The sequence below is a fragment of the Bufo bufo genome, chromosome 5 (assembly GCF_905171765.1).
Source record: "Bufo bufo chromosome 5, aBufBuf1.1, whole genome shotgun sequence".
NCBI classification, from domain to species: domain Eukaryota; kingdom Metazoa; phylum Chordata; class Amphibia; order Anura; family Bufonidae; genus Bufo; species Bufo bufo.
In genome coordinates, this window is record NC_053393.1 from 531922799 (window position 1) to 531939336 (window position 16538).

Consider the following 16538-nt stretch of genomic DNA (forward strand, 5'->3'; position numbering starts at 1 on the left):
TGCAGCACTTCCTTAAGGGCCAGCTCGCGTCACTTCCTGTGCTTTATGGGTTAGGTCATGTGACCTCGCTGACCAATCCTAGCTCTCCTGCACATATATAAGTGGCTCAGCCCCTTTCCCAGATTCCTCAGTGTCAAGGTCCTTGTGTCCTGCTAAGGATCCTGATATCAGCTTGTATAGCTGGACTCTGCTACCTGTTTGATCCCTTCCTGCTTGCCTTGACTCTCATGTTGCTGATCTAGATTGCCTGACCTGTACCTGTGCCCTGACCTATTGCATGCCTGACTTCGCCTCTGCCTCATCCTTTGGTCCTGCACTGTTGCTCCTGGTTACGACTCAGCCTGCTGACAACGCCTGTACCTCTGGTACCTTTCTCAGGTACCTCCTGGTCAGCCTGGACCAGCTGCCTTGTGCTGCCAATCCTCCTCAAGAGGTATCGAACTGGTGTTCCCCTCGGAAAAGTCTATCCCCACCATCAGGGGTACTGTGAAGATAGAAGGGTTCACTTAGACAACGCCCTTAGAGGAGGTAGGACAAGTGGCACAGTGGGTTCACACCCGCTGGTTCGTGACATAACCCTTGCTTTGTTACTGGAAAAAAATTGATTAAAATGGAAAATCTGCCAAAAAAGTGAAATTCTGAAATTTCATCTCCATTTTCTTTTAATTCTTGTGCAACACCTAAAGGGTTAACAAAGTTTGTTTTGAATACCTTGAGGGGTGTAGTTTCTAAAATGGGGCCAATTATTATGTAAGCCCCACAAAGTGAATTCAGACCTGAACCGGTCCTTAAAAATTAGGTTTTGGAAGTTTTAAAAATTTTAAGATTTGCTTCTAAACTTCTAAGGGTACTTTCACACTAGAAGAATCCGACTTATGCATTGAAATACTGGATCCCTCTTTCTGGCAATATCCGGAATAACGGATCCGGTATAAAAAAATTTCAAAGCTAGGATCCGCCAATTTATGGAACACTTGATACTGGATCCGAGATTAATACATTTCAATGGAAATTAATGCCTGATCCGGCAAGTGCGGTAGTGTTCCGGGTTTTTGTCCGGTCAAATACCGTACAAGGGATAGAACGGAAGACATCCTGATGCATACTGAACGGATTGCTTTCCATTCAGAATGCATGGGAACAAAACAGATTTTTTCAGGTATTGAGACCCTTTACCGGATTTCAATACCGGAAAAGAATAACGCTAGTGTGAAAGTACCCTAAGCCTTTTAACGTCCCAAAAAAAGAAAATGTCATTTACAAAATGATCCAAACATGAAGTAGACATATGGGAAATGTAAAGTAATAACTATTTTAGGAGGTATCACTATCTGTTTTAAAAGCAGAGAAATGGAAATTTAGAAAATTGGTAATTTTTCCAAATTTTTGGTAAATCTGGTATTTTTATTTTTTTTATAAATAAAAATAAAATATTTAGACTCAAATTTACCAGTGTCATGAAGTACAATATGTGATGAGAAAACAATCTCAGAATGGCCTGGATAAGTAAAAGCGTTTTAAAGTTATCACCGCATAAAATGACACGTGTCAGATTTGCAATAAATGGCCTGGTCCTGAAGGTGAAAAATGGCAGGGTCCTGAAGGTGTTAATAATCTGTAGGCTAAGTTACACTTTATTATCGTTGTCTCCAAGTATTGAGAAGAGCAAACCTCATAATGATATTATAAAGATAACATGTGTCCGGTGAATCCTCGACATAGAATTCCTATCGTTTCTGCCCGTCATCTTCAACTACATCAAACTGCATTTTAGGTTTTGTGGTTTCTCGCATAAGTTCATGTAGTTGTCCGATCTGCTCCTCGTTGAAGTAGTCCAGCTTATTTTCTGTCAGAGGAGCGCCGTAGTGTCTTTTGGCCTCTGAATGCTCGATTCCTTGTTTGGCTTGCTCCCATAGCATCGCTGCATAGTCCTGGAGAATACAAAAAAGAGGCCATGTCACAAAATATTGTGAAAAATTTGAAAAATTCTAGTGGGAAAAAACAACACGAAGACTTTTCCCAACGCAGGTTTAAATCCTGCCGACCACGCCAAAAAAAAAAAATATATTATTTTAATGCATGTTTCTTACCAAAACATCTCATCTTGCTTTTACCTATATGCCTTTACGATTTAGTATAAGGCCTCTTGCCCTCTGAGACATACGGTCCTTGAGCGGGCCATATGTCCCGGAGCGGCATTGATCGCGCGCACGGGAGTACACAGCATCATAGATTACAATGATGCTGTGCACGTCGGGCCGCCCAAGGGGCTATTGTCTCGCACTCATATGATCTTATAAGTGCGTGACAATAGCCCCGCAGGCGGCCCGACGTGCACAGCATCATTGTAATCTATGATGCTGTGTGCTCCCGTGCGCACGATGTATGCCGCTCCGGGACACATGGCCCGCTCACGAACCGTATGTCTCGGAGGGCATACGGTCGTGTGCAAGAGGCCTAAGCATGTTCTAGCAATCTGCTGTAGCTGGCCGGGTACAAGGTTTTGATATGGAGTCTTGTCCCTGAAGCCCTATGGCCGGGGAAAAGAGTAACCACAGCTCAGACGCAAGTAACCTAGACATACAGTATGCCAAAAAGTTGAATGCTCCCTCCAGTCTTCAGAAGCCAGGAATGTAGAAATACACACGTTAGGCCATCGGACAGGTCTGATCAACTGGTCTAATATTCAATAGGTTAAAAAAAGCACACATACCCAGAGTCCATGGGGACATAGGTTCATCTTACATGAGCCGATGCCGGGCCTGATCAACAACATAAAAGTCGATCACATGGCTCGATGCAAGTGAAAAGTGGAGGAATGATCGTTATGACGATCGATCGTCTTCCATTTACTTTGCATATGTAAATTTAGATGCCCGATAAACAAGTGTTTTGCCCATATGTCAGATGATTGGTGGCGCCTTGACGCGGGCCAAGGGCACATTGGCTGCCATGATGAGTGGTCACAGCTGGAAGGAGCCTTCGTGTTGGCCTGGGCCAGATGAAAAAAAAACAGTAGTAATAACTGGTCATGGCAGCATTATTTATATTTAGTGGACACAATTGTATCCGGTCTACACAATGCTCTGTGAGACTGATACATTGTATCAAACTAGAAGAGAAATCTCTGCAGCTGCTGCTGATGTATCTCACAGAGCTTTGTGTGGACTGGATACAACTGTGTCCACTTGGACCAGCCATGGACAGGTTTACTTCTTCTGAAGTGTTCTCATTCACTGACAGCAAGCAGCAATCTTGATAATGGTAAGGAAAGGAAAGACAACATATATATTAGATAATTGTAGACGTAATTGCAAAAAAATGTGGTTTCAAATTAGCTGGGGGCCTGGGCCCCTCGGTGCAATGAAGTGCCATCCCTCTGCAGAGTAAACTCCTTCCCCATGCTGACTGACGGGAAAAGGCGGTTGAATACGGCTCCTATGTAACCTCATTATCTTGCGCATGTGCCAGAATTAAAACGCATGCACAGTACAGTTCGTCCCGGCACTGGAGCAAGAAGCTGTATGGTGCTGGAGCGAGATTTCAGGGGCAGACGAGAGCCGTATCAACCTAGGAAAGGTGGCCCTTCAGTGCACCAAGGAGCTCGGGCCCGCCCTTGGTGCACTGAGCGTCTCAATTGCATATCAAAACAAAATGTATTCTCAGCAACGGATTGCCCTAAGAAAGGTACTGACTTGTGTCTGTAAGCCCTACCAGCCACCTGCTGACAGGCTCCCTTTAAGAACTGACCTGCATTATCCTGTACTAGACAAATATTTAAAGGGACTGTCACTCCTGAAGAACATTTTGCACATCCCTTTTACAGACCTGAGGCGTAATATTTTTTTATCTTCTTCTGCTGAAACATTTATTATTATGATCATCTCCAGGACACAGTTTACAACTCGCAGGAAATAATGAGCACAATTTATGTGACAAAAAGTTGACTCCGCTGTCATCCCAGACGTTCCAACCTCAAACCCTCATCTCTTCGTGTCGTGACGCGTTACCATGGTTTCATCACAGCAAGATTCTGCTCTGCTGATGCAACGATTTCTCCGGGCGCCGCACGCAAAGAACTCGTGTGTAATTTAATGTTGCGTTTTGATTTTCTCTCAAACACTGACATTTTATTCCGAGACACAAATCCATTCCCCGGAGTTCAGACCCCTTACCGGATGGGCCGATGCAAAAAAAAAAAACCCTGCATGATGAGCGCGCCTGTAATCATTGTCTACCTCGTCAGTGGCAGCATTATAATGTCAGACAAAGGGCATCAGTTAGGAAGCCTCTGCTCCGGCTGCCACATACGGCTCTGACGGCACAATGTGTTATCATGTCTCCGGGATTTTATGATCAGCAGAATATCGGAGCACAATGCAACGCGGAGGAGACGGCCAGGGATCGCTGCGGTGCGCCAGAACTTCTAGGACGGATACGCAGGAGTCTGACACATGAACAGAATCAAGTTTAATGGAATTTTCTCTAACAGGCGGAGAAGCTGAACTAAAACTTAATGTTTCATTTTCTCGGAGATAGTTTATGACTAGTGTTGAGCGAACTTGTGTTTTAAGTTCGGCATCTAAAGTTCGGGTTATCGAAGAATTGCGTTATGGATTCCGCTACCACGGACCATAACGGAATTTAGAATCCATAACGCGATTCTTCGATAACCCGACGCCGAACTTTAGACGCCGAACTTAAAACACAAGTTCGCTCAACACTATTTATGACTCTAAATATTCAAGTGATTAAAGGGGTTTTCTGGGATTTTATCCTTTGAATAGATCATCAGTATCTGATCGGTGGGGGTCCGACAACCAGTACCCCCATCGATCAGCGCTTGCACTAGCGCTGTGGCCTTCTCTCAGATTACCAAGGACAGCGCCGTATAGCGGTTGCGCTTGGTATTGCAGCTCATTCGCTGCAATGGGGCTGATATGCGCCCAGGCCATGTGACCAATGAATATGATGTCACATGGCCTGAGGAAAGGTGTGAGAAGGCCACCACGCTATTGCGAGCGCCTGTTCCTTCTCAAACAGCTGGGGGCGCTGTGAGTAGGACCTCCACCGATCAGATACTGAAGAGCTATCCGGAGGCTAGGTCATCAGTATTAAAGTCTTGGAAAACCATTTTAACCCTTTCCGGATGCGGCGATTTTCCCTTTTTGCGTTTTCCCTGCTTTCCTAGGGCCATTACTTATTTTATTTTTCTAATCTCATAGCCGTATATTGTACTTTCTAACTATAACTGTACTTGCCACTATTTAATATTGCATAGGATGTAGTGCGAAGCGGGAAAAAATAAATATTCCTAATGGGGTGAAATTGGGGAAAAAAAAGCGCAATTCCGCCAACTTTTTTTTTAAAACTTGTGATCCTCATTCCCCAGGTCAGTACGTATCCAGCGATACAACATATGTATCGTTTTTCTTTCTTTTTTAATACTGAAAGAAAAAAAGTAAAACTTTTGAAAAAATATATTTTTTTCTTTTCATCGCCATATTCTGACCCCCATAACTTTGTTAGAGTTATGTCTATGAAGATGTGTTGGCACTAATTTTTTGCGGGACGATCTGTAGTTTTTGATAATACCATTTTGGGGTGTGCATGACCATTTAATCAATATAATCAAAATAATCTCTTTATAAAATTTTTGGGGGAGATAAAGTGATGGGAAAAAAAAGGGCATTTAAACTTTTTTTTTTTAGTTGAATTTTTATATATATATTTTTCAACACTTTTTTTTACTTTTATTTTTTTTTACTTTTTGTTAGGTCCCTAAGTAGACCCCAACTTGCAATCATCAGATTGCAACTTGTACAGAATAATGGAATTTGCTCCATTATTCTGTACAGAAATCACTATATCCCAGTTCAGTGCTGCCACCTGCTGGCCTGAAATGGAATATACTAATAATCAGCCTGGAAGCCTAGTACAGGTTCCCTCTAATTATTACAACAGGGCTGGATTTTTCCATCACATTATACACTGCTCGTTTCCATGGTTATGACTACGCATGAGTGAATCGACTTCGGATGAAACTTCCAAAGTCGATACGCATAAAATTTGTTTCAATACTGTACGGAGCAAGCGCTCCGTACAGTGTTAGAATGTATTGGCTCCGAAGAGACGAAGTTATTACTTCGCGAAGTCTCGCGAGACTTCGCATAATAACTTCAGAAATTGATTTATATTGTAAAAAAAACAAAAGGTACCACTTGGAACCGAACCAGAGTTCGGGATTTTTTTTTTTACAGTATAAATCAATTTTTGAATTTATTATGCGAAGTCATAACTTCAGCTCATCGGAGCCAATACATTCTAATACTGTACGGAGCGCTCGCTTTTGCGAATCGACTTCGGATGTTTCATCCGAAGTCGATTCGCTCATCCCTAGTTATGACCACCCTGCAATCCAGTACCGGTGGTCACGCTTGCACACTATAGGAAAAAACACCAGCCAATGTGAGCTCCCGCGGTCTCAGCCACTAGAAAGGCTGGCACTTTTTCTTATAGTGTGCAAGCATGACCAGTGCTGAAGGATTGCAGGGTGGTCGTAACCATGGAAACAAGCAGCGTATAATGCAATGGAAAAATTTGCAAGGGGTACAGGAGCTTCGTTCTCGTGATCATTGGGGGTCCCAGCAGTAGGACCCCCACCGATCTAATAGTTATCCCCTATCATGTGTAAAGGGGATAACTTCTAACATCCGGAATACCCCTTTAAGAAAAGGGGAAGGTTGATTTAGCTGCTTATATCTTGGGACTGGTAGCAGCTAGAGATAGGGGCCTGGTCTTGTTTGTAAGCTGGTATTCCAAGCTTCCAGGCAATATCAGAATCTCAGAATATCTCTACATCTGAAGATATAGCTGTTAGAAATCAAGCCAGGAGTGAAATCAGTGAAATATGGTTTTACTTTCACTTCCAACTGTATTCTCTGCCACTCGACTTCTAGCAGCTATACAGTTGCAAGAAAAAGTATGTGAACCCTTTGGAATGATATGGATTTCTGCACAAATTGTTCATAAAATGTGATCTGAACTTCATCTAAGTCACAACAATAGACAATCACAGTCTGCTTAAACTAATAACACACAAAGAATGAAATGTTACCATGTTTATATTGAACACACCATGTAAACATTCACAGTGCAGGTGGAAAAAGTATGTGAACCCTTGGATTTAATAACTGGTTGAACCTCCTTTGGCAGCAATAACTTCAACCAAACGTTTCCTGTAGATGCAGATCAGACGTGCACAACGGTCAGGAGTAATTCTTGACCATTCCTCTTTACAGAACTGTTTCAGTTCAGCAATATTCTTGGGATGTCTGGTGTGAATCGCTTTCTTGAGGTCATGTCACAGCATCTCAATCGGGTTGAGGTCAGGACTCTGACTGGGCCACTCCAGAAGGTGTATTTTCTTCTGTTTAAGCCATTCTGTTGTTGATTTACTTCTATGCTTTGGGCCGTTGTCTTGTTGCAACACCCATCTTCTGTTGAGCTTCAGCTGGTGGACAGATGGCCTTAAGTTCTCCTGCAAAATGTCTTAATAAACTTGGGAATTCATTTTTCCTTCGATGATACCAATCCGTCCAGACCCTGACGCAGCAAAGCAGCCCCAAACCATGATGCCCCCACCACCATACTTCACAGTTGGGATGAGGTTTTGATGTTGGTGTGCTGTGCCTCTTTTTCTCCACACATAGTGTTGTGTGTTTCTTCCAAACAACTCAACTTTGGCTTCATCTGTCCACAGAATATTTTGCCAGTACTGCTGTGGAACATCCAGGTGCTCTTGTGCAAACTGTAAATGTGCAGCAAAGTTTTTTTTGGACAGCAGTGGCTTCCTCTGTGGTATCCTCCCATGAAATCCATTCTTGTTTAGCGTTTTATGTATCGTAGATTCGATAACAGGGATGTTAGCATATGCCAGAGACTTTTGTAAGTCTTTAGCTGACACTCTAGGATTCTTCTTCACCTCATTGAGCAGTCTGCGCTGTGCTCTTGCAGTCATCTTTACAGGACGGCCACTCCTAGGGAGAGTAGCAGCAGTGCTGAACTTTCTCCATTTATAGACAATTTGTCTTACCGTGGACTGATGAACAGCAAGGCTTTTGGAGATACTTTTATAACCCTTTCCAGCTTTATGCAAGTCAACAATTCTTAATCGTAGGTCTTCTGAGAGCTCTTTTGTGTGAGGCATCATTCACATCAGGCAATGCTTCTTGTGAAAAGCAAACCCAGAACTGGTGTGTGTTTTTTATAGGGCAGGGCAGCTGTAACCAACACCTCCAATCTCATCTCATTGATTGGACTCCAGTTGGCTGACACCTCACTCCAATTAGCTCTTGGAGATGTCATTAGTCTAGGGGTTCACATACTTTTTCCACCTGCACTGTGAATGTTTACATGGTGTGTTCAATAAAAACATGTAAAATTAAATTAATTTTTTGTGTGTTATTAGTTTAAGCAGACTGTGATTGTCTATTGTTGTGACTTAGATGAAGATCAGATCACATTTTATGACCAATTTGTGCAGAAATCCATATCATTCCAAAAGGTTCATCTTCCGATGTAATGGATATAATGCTGTGATTCTGGTATTGTCTGAAAGCTTGGAATACCATATCTCTAGCTGCAATCCCAAGATATAAGCAGCTAAATCACATGATCTGACAGACTCCCTTTAAGCTTTATGAGCCTAAAACCTGGAAAAAAAATACATAAATTTCACATGGTTTTCAAGATCTCTGCTTGCTGACACTCTATAGGAACCTTCACTGTTCTTTTGTTCTTTCCCTGGTCCTACGATGGAAACACAGGTGCACAGTACCGTCATCGGAGCTGTGTTTTGCAATGACCAGGACAAATCTGTAACCACAGGAAACAACTATGAAGGCTCCCATTCACTGACAGCAAGCAGACAAAATTTGGTCAGATGCCAAAAGAGGAAAAAAAAAACTATTTCCAGCAGATAAGGCGGCATTGTACTGGAACTATCAATTAGCCTGGGGCAGAATAATATGAAGAGGAAGGTCATCCTGTACGGCTGCTAATCACTCACGGTCCAGAGGTGAAGACCAAAATCTCAGAAGCAGGAAATCAATAGAGGTAAAGCAATCATCCTGGCAGCAATTAAAGCAATTAGTAGCAGGATGACAGTGGCCCGCTAAGTGCATACGGGAGTGCGGTGCAGGCGATGGAGGAAGACACATTCATCAATGACAGGTCGCCCCCTACGAGCGCTCACCCTGTCATGTGTGCGGAACGAAAGCGGATGGCAGACCAGAGGTACTGGATGCGGCAGACCATCGGCTCCTCTCTGCCAGCCTGGTAATAGGGCTGAATGCCAATCACCTGCTGGGACTTCACCGGCTACTGCTTGACCAGTCAAGGGTCAAGGATTCTGGAAGGAAAATGAATGGTTAACCATGCAATACCTGGCAAGCTAGGGTGGTCCAAAGTGGAACCCTCCCCCTCTACAATGTCTATATGTCCCATTAATAGCTCATATGTACAGGAGTTATCTTCATTAGACACTCCTAATGGGCCCATCCAGTAGGTCCAATCCATATTTGCAACAGAGCTCCCCCAACAATGAAGAGGACCCCCCAAGACCTAGTGACAGGAGGGTCATATGGAATTCAATGGGCAAACTATGGAATAAATGGAGAGGCTTCATATTCCAAAAGGAGATTTGAACTTTGCAAATGTGTTAAATGTATTTAGGAGGTTGACCACCCCATTTTTTTTAAAGGGAACCTGTCACCTTGGAAGTGAAGTACAGGAGGTTATAGAGCAGGAGAAGCTGAGCAGTTTGATATATAGGTTTGTGGGAAAATATTCAGTACAACTGTGAAATCCCTGCTCATTCTGGGCTTATTCATCCAGTGGGCGGTGTCACAGGGAAAGCCGTCAATCACTGCTAGCACCGCCCACTGGATTTATAAGTCTAGAATGAGCACTAATTTCCATGAATATATGACAAGTTGTACTGAATCTTTTCCCAAAAACCTATACATCAATTTGCTCAGCTCCTCCTGCTCTATAACCTGCTGCCTGCATGTTCAATGTGGCAGGTTCCCCTTTAACGATTAACTCCAACCTTACAAGGGCTCATTTAGTTTCGCAACCCCTGAGCATGTAAGTTCATGTTACCATAGGGAGAACATTACGGGTGCCTGATATAATCAGTGGACAAGGCACCTTAGCTCTGACTAATGAAGAGATCTGGATCAGGGACCTCCCTCTGTTACCTCAAGGGCTTTTTTTTTTTTAAAGGGGTTGGCCCATCTCGCACTTTGGTGGTATGTCACCAATGTCCGATAGGTGCTGGTCCCACACCTATCTCTAGAACTGGGCCCCCAAAGTGAACAAAGGTGCACCGCTCTCCCTTCACTTTTGAACAGAGCCGAGTGAGCACGCTTAGCTATTTACGGAACTCTCATAGAAGTCAATAAAAAGCGTACTGTGCAAGCGTGGCCACCTCTCCGTTCACCTCTATGAGAATTCTCAGCATTTTCGGCATTCCCTTGATCACTTTGGGGGCCGCATTCTAGAGATAATTGTGGGTCCCAGAGGTGGGACTCGTACCTATCGGACTTTGTTGGCATATCCTTGCGATATACCCCCCAAAGTTCGAGATGGACCAACCCCTTCAAAAAATGCCCTTGAGGTAATAGAGGGCAGCACCTGATCCAAGAGATATACCCCCAAAGTTCGAGATGGGCCACCCCTTTAAAAAAAATATATTATTAAGTCCTTGAGGTAATAGAGAACTGCCCTTGATCTTAGCGATATTTATTTTATTTTCTGCATTTATATAGCACTACATTATTCCGCAGCGCTTTACAGACATTAGCATCACACTGCCTCTAGTGGGGCTCAAAATCTAAGTTCCCCATCAGTATGTCTTTTGAGTGTGGGAGGAAACTGGAGAACCCGGAGGAAACCCTCACAAACATGGGGAGAACATACAAACTCCATGCAGATGTCCTTGGTCGGATTCGAACCTAGGACCCCAGCTCTGCAAGGTACCAGTGCTAACCACTGAGCATATAATATGCTGCTGATATGCCACCAAAGTGCGAGATGGGCAAACCCCTTTAAAAAAAAATATAACAAAAACATAGACAGGTGCACTCTGCGGTCTTACTAAGCCCTCAAACTGGTGTTAAAATTAAGAGATAGCCAACATGTCCTACATGAGGACATGTCTGAGCCCGAGCACCGCGCCAAGGTTTCTGAAGTAGCTCGGGACCTAACGCTAAACCTACCTGGGCCGTGTGGGCGAATTACAATCTGGCTCCTGGTATTGCCCACACGGCCCAGGTAGGTTTAGCGTTAGGTCCCGAGCTACTTCAGAAACCTTGGCGCGGTGCTCGGGCTCAGACATGTCCTCATGTAGGACATGTTGGCTAATCTCTCAATTTTAACACCAGTTTGAGGGCTTAGTAAGACCGCAGAGTGCACCTGTCTATGTTTTTGTTATATTTTTTTTACTGTTTATCACATCCACACATTTGCTATCCTGTGTAGGATGTCCATTGTGGTACTTGTGGTCCGCTGCAGGCATCCTCCATTGTATGCATTTTTGCTGGGGATTGCCATTAGCAGCGGACCACAAGTGCAGGATCTGCCCCCCCGGTATAGATGCACCACTGCATACGGGGTTGAGCACTTCCTGCCTTTTAATACCACGCCAATTTGTAGCAAACCCCTTTAAGGCACTGTCGGAAGCAGAGTTTTACGGATGCTGGCACGTAGCAGTCTTCTTCCTGAATCTTGTGAAGCGTCCCTCCGCCGTTCATTCAATATTGCATTAGCAGGGGGCATGGATTCCAGCCAGAAGAGGCCCGCTCTGCATGTCCCATAACAAACTACTGACAACTGCAGCGACTACTGTGCCGAAACCCAAAGAAAAAGAGTTACGGCTCCAGATAAAATGGGAGCTCGCTTAGATTACGTTCCAATTTCCAATCTGATTCATTTGGAATTAAACAAGTGCTCCCCCCCGAGGGTCATTTACCTTATGTTCTTTTACACTACATTTTCGGGAACAGCTTATTTTGCGCCGGCTGGGGCAGTGGAACGGCAGACAGAAGCCCTGCAGTCGGGTAATGCTATGACTGCACGAAGAGAAAATATGTCGGGAAAGAAGTCACACGAGTCTCCTGGAAGCGGCCCGTATGCCCATCCTCCGTAATAATTCTCAGCATAATTAAGTCGCTTCATCATCGCTGCGAGGCGACGGCACAAACACGGCCCAGACAGAGGTGTAGTATTGTTTTCCTCTTAAATGCTTTTAATCCTAATGGCTGTTCCTATCTAATTGGATAATACAATTTATCAGAATCAATAATGACATTTCATCTTCTTTGGCACCATACCAAAAGAAAAAAGAAAAAAAAAAATTAACTCTTTAGCCACTTCCTGACGCAGCCAGTTTTTTTTTTTTGGTTTTTCCTCCTAGAGCCATAGCTTTTTTGAATTTTCCTTCGACACAGTCGTAGGACAGCTCGGTTATTTTGCGGGACAAGTTTTGTTTCCAATGGCGCCACTTAATGGATCGTACAAAGTGCTGAGAAACTTGCCAAAAATTAGTTGAAGAGTGGAATGGAAGAAAAAAAATTAAAATCTAAAAAAAGAAATTCTGTCATTGTTTTTCGGATTTCATTTTTACGGAGTGCGCTGTGTGGTAATAATGACAAGGTAACTTTATTCGGTGGGTCATTACGATTTTGGCAATACCAAACTTGCAGTTTTTTTTTTTTATGTTTCACCACTTTTACAAATTAAAAACCATTTGGAAGTAAATATGCTTTTTACTTTACAGTGGACACTGAAATTAAACTTTCACTGCCAACCCCTTCGCTTTCCTAGACCACCAGAGATACTGACATTACCTTCTTTACTGTCCTCAACCCAAGGGATCTTGAAATTAACACCTTCACTGTCCTAAACCACCACAGATACTGGCATTAACCTCTTTACTGTCCTAGACTACCAGATGCTGAAATTAAACTCTTCAGTGCTCAAAAAAAAAAAAGAAAATCGGAGATACTGAGTTTAATCTCTTCACTCCTCTAGACCAGGCATCCTCAAACTGTGGCCCTCCAGATGTTGCAAAACTACAACTCCCAGCATGCCCGAACAGCCTACAGGTATCAGACTACAGCAGGGCATTGTGGGAGTTGTAGTTTTACAACAGCTGGAGGGCCGCAGTTTGAGGATGCCGGATCTAGACCATTACAGATCTTTAAATTATCCTCTTTACTGTCCTAGACCACAAGGGATACTGACATAAAACAATTCACTGTCCTAAAACATTAGAAATCTTAACCCCTTTACTGTCGTTGACTACCAGCTACTGAAATAAAACTCTTCACTGCTCTAGAACACCAGGGATACTGAGATTAACCACTTCTCTCCTTTAGACCAGTGGTCCCCAACCTTTTTTGCACCAAGGACCAGTTTCAGGCAAGACAATTTTCCCAGGGACCAGGTGGGGGTGGAGGGTTAGGGGGGGTGTTGGTCGGCGCTGACTGATTCACGCACATAACAACTCTGCCAGACTCTATTATAGTCCATGGGACCAGAAGACATTCTGGTAACATCTGGCAATACCGGAACCTGATCTCTGCTAGAACGGCATGCAGGAACTATGCCAGTAGTGTGAAATAGGCCTTACTATTACATTGATATCTGCCTGCCTTTATTTCAGGCTGACATTGTAACTATACCTGAATTGGCTGCACAAAACTGACTAGGGTCTAGTGGTCACTGGGCTCTGCCGCAAGGGCCTCTGCTGCTCTGCTGCACTGGGCTCTGCCACACTAGGCTATGCTGCAAGGGTCTCTGCTGCACTGGGTTCTGCTGCACTGGGCTCTGCTACAAGGGTCTCTGCTATAAGGGTCTCTGCTGATGTCTGTCTCTGTGATATTTTCAAGGTGCAAATGACAGGAAGAGGAAATGCACTCCAAGGTCATTCTCCCGCTCCATCCCTCCCTTCAATACTAGCTGGAACAACTCTGCCCCCGGATGCCGACCTTCCCCCGAGCCGTCATGTTTATTTCCGTTGGTGGGGCGGTGACATCCTCACCAATCCCTCCCTCACAACCCCTTTGTCAGGCTTTTCAATGGTGGCAGTGGGTGGCCAGCATCACAGTTGGAAGAAAGGAGCGCTCTCCTTCCTTCCTGTTCTGCCACCCGAAGTTGAGTGTGATGCGCCTAGCATCTATCCTCATCTGTATTGCCCCGGCCCGGCAAACAATCATCCAGGGCCGCGGACCGGTGGTTGGGGACCATTGCTCCAGACCACTAGGGATATTTAAAGGGGTTGTTAATTTTTTTTAAATATATACTGTATATGACCTATCCTCAGGATAGATCATCACTATCAGATCGGCTGAGGGGCCGACTCCTGGCGATCAGCTGTTTGAAGAGAAGGCCGTGCTCCTACGAGCCCTGTCTTTTTTTCATGGTTTACCTACTTGACCTCACAACCACAGTGGTGAGTAGGTGTAATTATAACTAAGCCGTCCCATTCAGGTGAATAGGAAAGAGCTATCCCACTGAAGTGAATGGGGTGGCTGAGCAGTAATTACACCTGCTCACCACTGCGGTTGAGACGGCGAACAGGTAAACAATGAAGAGAAGGCTGAGCGGTAGGGATGCCAGGAGTTGCACCCCCCCCCCCCCCCAGGTGATCTTATATTGATAATAAACTATAAATTGATAATAAACCAGGCAATCCTGTTCCTTTAAATCATCTTAGACCACTAGGAATCTTGAATTTAACTCATTAATTTCCCTAGACCCCCCAGAGATGCCAATATTAATCTTATCACTGCTCTAGACCACCAGGGATACAGACATAAACCTATTCACCGATATAGAACAACACAGATACTGACATTAAGCTCTTCAGCGCTCTAGACCACCAGGGATACAGATATTAACCTCCTCACTGCTCTAGAACACCAGGGATACTGCGATTAATCTTTTCAGTGTTCTGGACCACTAAGGATATTAACATTAACCTCTTCCCTGTCCTAGACCACTAGGAATCTTAAAAATGAACCCATTCACTTCTCTAGACCACCAGGGTTACTGATATTTACATCTTCATTGCCCTAGACCACCAAGGATACTGATATTAAGCTATTTGCTGCTCTACACCACTATGGATACTGACATTAACTTCTTCAATGCCCTAGGCCAGAAGTGCTTTCGAAATCAACCCTTTACTGTGCTAGATCACCAGGGATGCAGAAGATAATATATTCACTACCCTAGATAGAAATTTTTTTGGGGATGCAGACAATAACTGCTTCACTGTGCTGGTGTCACCACCAGTTCTGTGAGAAGGTCTGGCAGACGTCCTTCTCTACCTCTTGCATGATGTTCATTGTTTTGGTTTCACTTTGTCATCTCCTTTCCTTCTCCCAGGTGTCACCTATTTAGACTAATTGTCTCCCTTTATATTACCTCCCATACTGCCTCACTTTGCGGTTTATACTACTTCCTGGATGAAGTGTTCACTGCTGGAGGCTGCTGCTGCTGTTTACTCAGATAAGTCTTTTAATGTTATTGTGTTTCCTTGCTGGCTTGATTCTAGGTGACCCTGACTCCGTCCGTATTAAGTGCAGGGAGCCGGTGGTCGTGTCCCCTCACTATTATAGGGTTTTCAGGTGTCGCACAGTCTTAGGTATGTGGGCATGCAATAGTCTACCATTGAGACCCTTGCATGGGCATAGCAGTCAGGGAGAGCTCTTAGGGTTTTATAGGGCTCACCTATATGCTCCTTAGTTTGGGATCAAGCCAGTCGGACATTTATTCATAAGTTCCAGCTATCTGCAACAGCATCCGTGACAGCTGGATAAGGATTATGTACAGTTAGGTCCATATATATTTGGACACTGACACAAATTTAGTTTTTTTACCCGTTTACTAAAACATATTCAAGTTATAGTTATATAATAGACATAAAGTCCAGACTTTTAGCTTTCATTTAAGGGTATCCACATTAAAATTGGATGAAGGGTTCAGGAGTTTCAGCTCCTTTACATGTGGCACCCTGTTTTTGAAGGGACCAAAAATAATTGGACAATTGACTCAAAGGCTGTTTTATGGGCAGGTGTGGACAATTCCTTCATTATTTCAATCTCAATTAAGCACATAAAAGGCCTGGAGTTGATTTGAGGTGTGGTGCTTGCATTTTGAAGATTTTGCTGAGAAGTAAACATGCGGTCAAAGGAGCTCTCCGTGCAGGTGAAACAAGCCCTACTTCATCTGCAAAAACAGAAAAAACCCATCCGAGAAAATGCTACACTATTAGGAGCGGCAAAATCTACAGTTTGGTACATCCAGAGAAAGAGAAAGCACTGGTGACCTCAACAATGCAAAAAGACCTGGACGTCCACGGAAGACAACAGTGGTGGATGCTGGCAGAATAATTACCATGGTGAAGAGAAGCACCTTCACAACAGCCAACCAAGTGGACAACACTCTCCAGGATATAGGCGTATCAA

At 43.9% G+C, this 16538-nt stretch overlaps 1 protein-coding gene across 1 annotated transcript in view; it reads right to left on the minus strand.

Annotated features, from left to right (window-relative positions):
- Window positions 1-1502: 1502 nt before the first annotated feature.
- Window positions 1503-16538, minus strand: part of SDHAF3 (succinate dehydrogenase complex assembly factor 3) — a 41960-nt gene continuing 26924 nt past the window's right edge. The window contains exon 3 of the mRNA XM_040433147.1: window positions 1503-1931. Coding sequence (XP_040289081.1) covers window positions 1728-1931 — 204 coding nt within the window. The 3' untranslated portion in view covers window positions 1503-1727. The remainder of the gene's footprint in view (window positions 1932-16538) is intronic.